This window comes from Aphis gossypii, unplaced genomic scaffold, assembly GCF_020184175.1.
Source record: "Aphis gossypii isolate Hap1 unplaced genomic scaffold, ASM2018417v2 Contig00444, whole genome shotgun sequence".
NCBI classification, from domain to species: domain Eukaryota; kingdom Metazoa; phylum Arthropoda; class Insecta; order Hemiptera; family Aphididae; genus Aphis; species Aphis gossypii.
This window is the reverse complement of record NW_026083108.1, coordinates 21,998-26,451: the sequence shown is the minus strand read 5'-3', so window position 1 is coordinate 26,451 and position 4,454 is coordinate 21,998. Positions and strand designations below refer to the sequence as shown.

The 4,454-nt window shown below is 30.7% G+C and overlaps 1 protein-coding gene across 1 annotated transcript; it reads left to right on the top strand.

Annotated features, from left to right (window-relative positions):
- Positions 1-2,858: 2,858 nt before the first annotated feature.
- Positions 2,859-3,521, top strand: LOC126554192 (uncharacterized). The gene has a single exon (XM_050209280.1). The coding sequence runs from the start codon at positions 2,859-2,861 to the stop codon at positions 3,519-3,521; it is 663 nt and encodes a 220-aa protein (XP_050065237.1).
- Positions 3,522-4,454: the final 933 nt, after the last annotated feature.

Sequence of the window (4,454 nt, the reverse complement as noted above, 5' to 3'; positions counted from 1 at the left end):
GATTGTTGGATTCATTGAAGCCTATTATTTCATCCTTACTTATGTTATAATATAAATTACTTTTTATAGACATTTCATCTGCACACAACACACATTCTAAAGATTCAGGTAAAAAATTTTGTGTTTTAAGTTGTAAAAAGTTAAACAAGAAATCATTAAGACCAGGACTTATTTCATAACGTTTTGTTATGCGTCTTAGCGTACACGGATTAGGCAGAGCAAGGGTTGATTGTAAGAATTTATATACCTTTGGCCCTAAGAAATAAATAGTTAGAGCTAACTGTTCAAATTCATTACTATACCTATATCCAGTTGTTTTTGTATTCCTACGATTAATATGTGTATTAATAATTAAACATAAGCTAGGAGGTAAAAACTGGTTGCTTAAATTTAACAATTGTTCTACATTATTAACTTGCACTAATTGTTGAGACATGGCGTTAATTTGTTTCTTCATCTCTTTTATTTCTTTGTTTTTGGCATGAAGTTCATTATATAGTTTTAATTTTCTGGGAGTTTTGTTAGAGAGATGAAGCGGAGTTTGGCAAGATGAGTCACTATTAGATACTTGTAGCTTATTAGAAATTGAAGAGCAACTAGATACATTACTGGCACTTTGATTTGTGTATTCATTATCGTTGTAAGATAATGAATGTGATGATTCTGCACTAAAAGGACTGGAACATGATGCTCTTGCTGCCTGAGCCTCAAAATCTAACCTTTCCCTTTCTTCCTCCAATTTTTTTTCTTTTTCTCTCTCCAATAATATTTCAGCTATAAATTACAGTTTTTTGTTTATAATAAAGTAGTTTATTTATTTGCAAAGCATTGGCAAACGCATTGAAAAAAATCATATAATTTGATAATACATTTTAGACTTAACAAATTAGAAATTTTACAGTTTAACTTATTTTACAAAAAAGGAAAAAATGGGGTGCAACAAAAGATCATTTCCTGAGAAGAATTATAGTAGTGTTGCATCCCGACTAGGTCGATTCATACATCAACATATGAAAATGAATAAGCCGTGGTTGTTCAAGTGTAATTTAACGTTTATTAAAATAGTACTTGCATGAATACAGAATATATAAGCTTAAAATATAACCTTACAATAAAAGATGTTGAGTGGTGTTACGACCTGCCTCTGAATGTCGTGGATATCCCTAACCGTCTGGCGACTCCGTCATACGAGGGGTCCCAGAAAGACTGAGTATTCCAATACATGATTCTTATGCAGTATTAATTTAAAACTTACGAAAATGTGTCATTGCACAACCTTATGTATAGGTAATTTTTAGTACGGACAGTATGGGTCCGTAACAGTAGCTGAACAATCCATATGCATCTCTCAGCCGTGTAGCAGCAGCATAAAAGCATAAGCAAAAGCAAAACCAAATTAGAAGTTTCCATTTAGTATAAAATATATTAATTTAAATAACAAAAAGTCTTACCACTAAATATTGTTGGTACAGCATTCATTGTAAGACGGTTCTTATTCCTGGGATTTAAAAACATATGGTCTTCAAAATGAACACCACATACTCTATAACTCTTTTGTAAAGAAGCAGGATCTTTTCCTAACAAATGTAATGTTTGACATTTTTCCATCCATTGTTTACACCTATAATAGAATATAATAAAATAGTAACACAACAAATCATAAGATATACATATTTAAATTATATAATAAACCTAAATACTCACCTCAATAAGTCACTTGGGAATCTATAATAGCTAATGTCTGTGGTTTTTGACATTTTATTATTGCAAAATTTAACTGCACAAGAAGTCATTTTGAAAAAACTGAGATTTTTAAAACACGAGTGTTCAATGAAAAATTAAAAAATTTGTTTGAGGTTTTGTATGTTTTGATTTTATGGATATCACTATATCAGTATATCACCATCAAGTGTGCCACCAGTATACGGTATAATTCAAATATTTTAAGTCCGCTAAAATGGACACATTGATTTCGGCGGAGACCTTGGCGGTGATCTTATCAACCATTTTTTGTTTACATCGAAGTGCACTATCTGTTTTCATATAATCTGTGCAAGAACCATATATTGAAAAAATTAAAAATCAAGGGATAATTAAATTAAATCAGGAATGTAGAGCTTATGCAGAACATGTAGTACTAAATCCGACAAGGGAAATCAAAACGAAGTATTTCACAAATTTCATACCTAAGATCGGAGTAGGGAATATATCATATAAGATCAATAACAGTATCAAGGACATTAAAATAGAAAACTATAGACATAAGTTCGATTCACGCAAACTCGATAACGTACACGAAATGGCCCACTCACTAGACGAAGTAGAAAAAATGATAGACGAGGAAATACTCAGACAGTCCGGAGTGGAAGTGCAAAATAATACCAATTCATTAATGATGTATGCAATTATGGCATTGTTAGTATTTTCCATGTTTCTTTTGGCGTTTATATACATAAGTTATAAATGCAAACTGACCACTATGAGGGCCATAGGCCATCGAACAAGAACTACGGATAACGATACATCGAATAGAGAAAGAGAAGTCATACATGTGACGTCATCGGCAAAAGGGAATGGGGTTAAGGAAAAGCTACTAGGTGACACACCAGATAGACTAGCCCTAAGTAATATGCCGCCCTTACTAAAAGAACAATAAAAATGTATAAATTAAATATATAGATATTATAAAAATAATAAGGAATAATATTAATAATATACTATAACTTAGCAATATATAAGTATCTGACAATTACATAAATATATGAGTATGTAATAAATTATAAATAATAAATATAAAAATATAATCACTAATACAAAATGTTTAATTATACAGAAAAGAGACACATAAGTTCGTAATTATGGACTTCGAGTTCTCAATGGTGAACAAGACAAGCATGGTTGTCATCTCCGGAGCTATATCCAATAGCTTAGACCGTTTTAAGATCAGGAAACTGGAAGGACGACCTCTTTTGCTACCAGTCAATGAGGAAGCTCGACCTATGGGTGATGCGGAGCTTCAGGTGGCAGTGAGAGAAATCAAGAGAGTTTTCAGGGTCAAGACCGATTTGAGAGATGCTTGTTTAGACCAGTTAAAACAAAGTTTGAGTTCAACTAGGAATAATTTGACTAAGGGATATATAGAAAGTTACATACGTAGAGGTAATAAGGAAAATGTAATAGTAGTATGGAACGGACATTCGGACAAAAACATTTTAAAAAGATTAGATTTAGACCATTATCCTATGCTAAACATAACGTGTTACGACAAGTATTTCAATAAAAATTTTTATATTCAGTTTGAAAAATTAGGCAATAAAGAAATAATTTTCGAAGTAGATATCGGTACATATAATAAAACAGGAAGGCTACTTAATTTAGTAGAGACCCATGATATAATATGTAAAAAGAAACACCATACTACGTATGCGCATGATCCGAGAATGGATGTCAAATATACTAAATGTATATTTGATTATGTGATACGGAAACAGCGATATGAAAATCTAATAAAGCATTTCTAAAAAAAATATAATATAAAAAATAACAATAAAATAAAAACAACGGTTACATTAATAATCAAAATACGAACGTAAAATTTCTTTTTCAGAAATTCATAATTCTATAAATACAAATCAACTCTACGAAATAAATAATAACTAATAATGGATAGAATGGAGCAATTAGCTTCGGCAATATCGTTTAACATAGAAACGCAATTTCATATTAATCCAACGCGGGGAGAATGGCATAATTACACAGCTTGTTTTGATTTTCATATAGTTACCGCTAATGAAAATATACTCGTACCTTACGAGGACGAAACTATATTGGAAATAATTGAGGCAGCCAAAAGATTTTTGTATGATATAGCGATAGACAGAGAATTTGGTGAACCATACTGTTATGAATTAAACTATTACCTCGAAATAGTACAAAATCCACGAGATATATTGAATTACAGTAGATAAATGTATGTCTAGAATGAATTGATCAGGTAAAACAAAGTGGTTGGGGCTGTACGAAACACCTATCGACATAACATTTGACATATGATCGATGGGGTGGATTCTATGGCATCCCCAATGAGTAAAGAGTGATCAAGTAAACGTATTAATCAATTAGGGTTGTTGTCAATGTGGACGACGTACTTCAAATGATTAGTATGTCATTCCATGGGTAGCGAATCTTGATTGAGTAAATAAAATAAAAATAACATACAAACTGGAATGATAATAAATATATATATACACTTAGATTTAAGAAAACATACTGTACGAATAAGTTACTATTGGGATATGGAAATAAATTTGAATTGTGGGAAACTTCATAGATTTTATATTACTAACACATTATGATAAGAAAAATATTATTGTATTAATTAATCTACCATATAAGAAACTATTGTAATCAATATATTATACTAACCACATATTTTATTGGAATTATCAAATCAA

Coding starts and splice junctions, on each gene's coding strand:
- LOC126554192 (XM_050209280.1), top strand. CDS start 2,859: ATGGACTTCGAGTTCTCAATGGTGAACAAGACAAGCATGGTTGTCATC.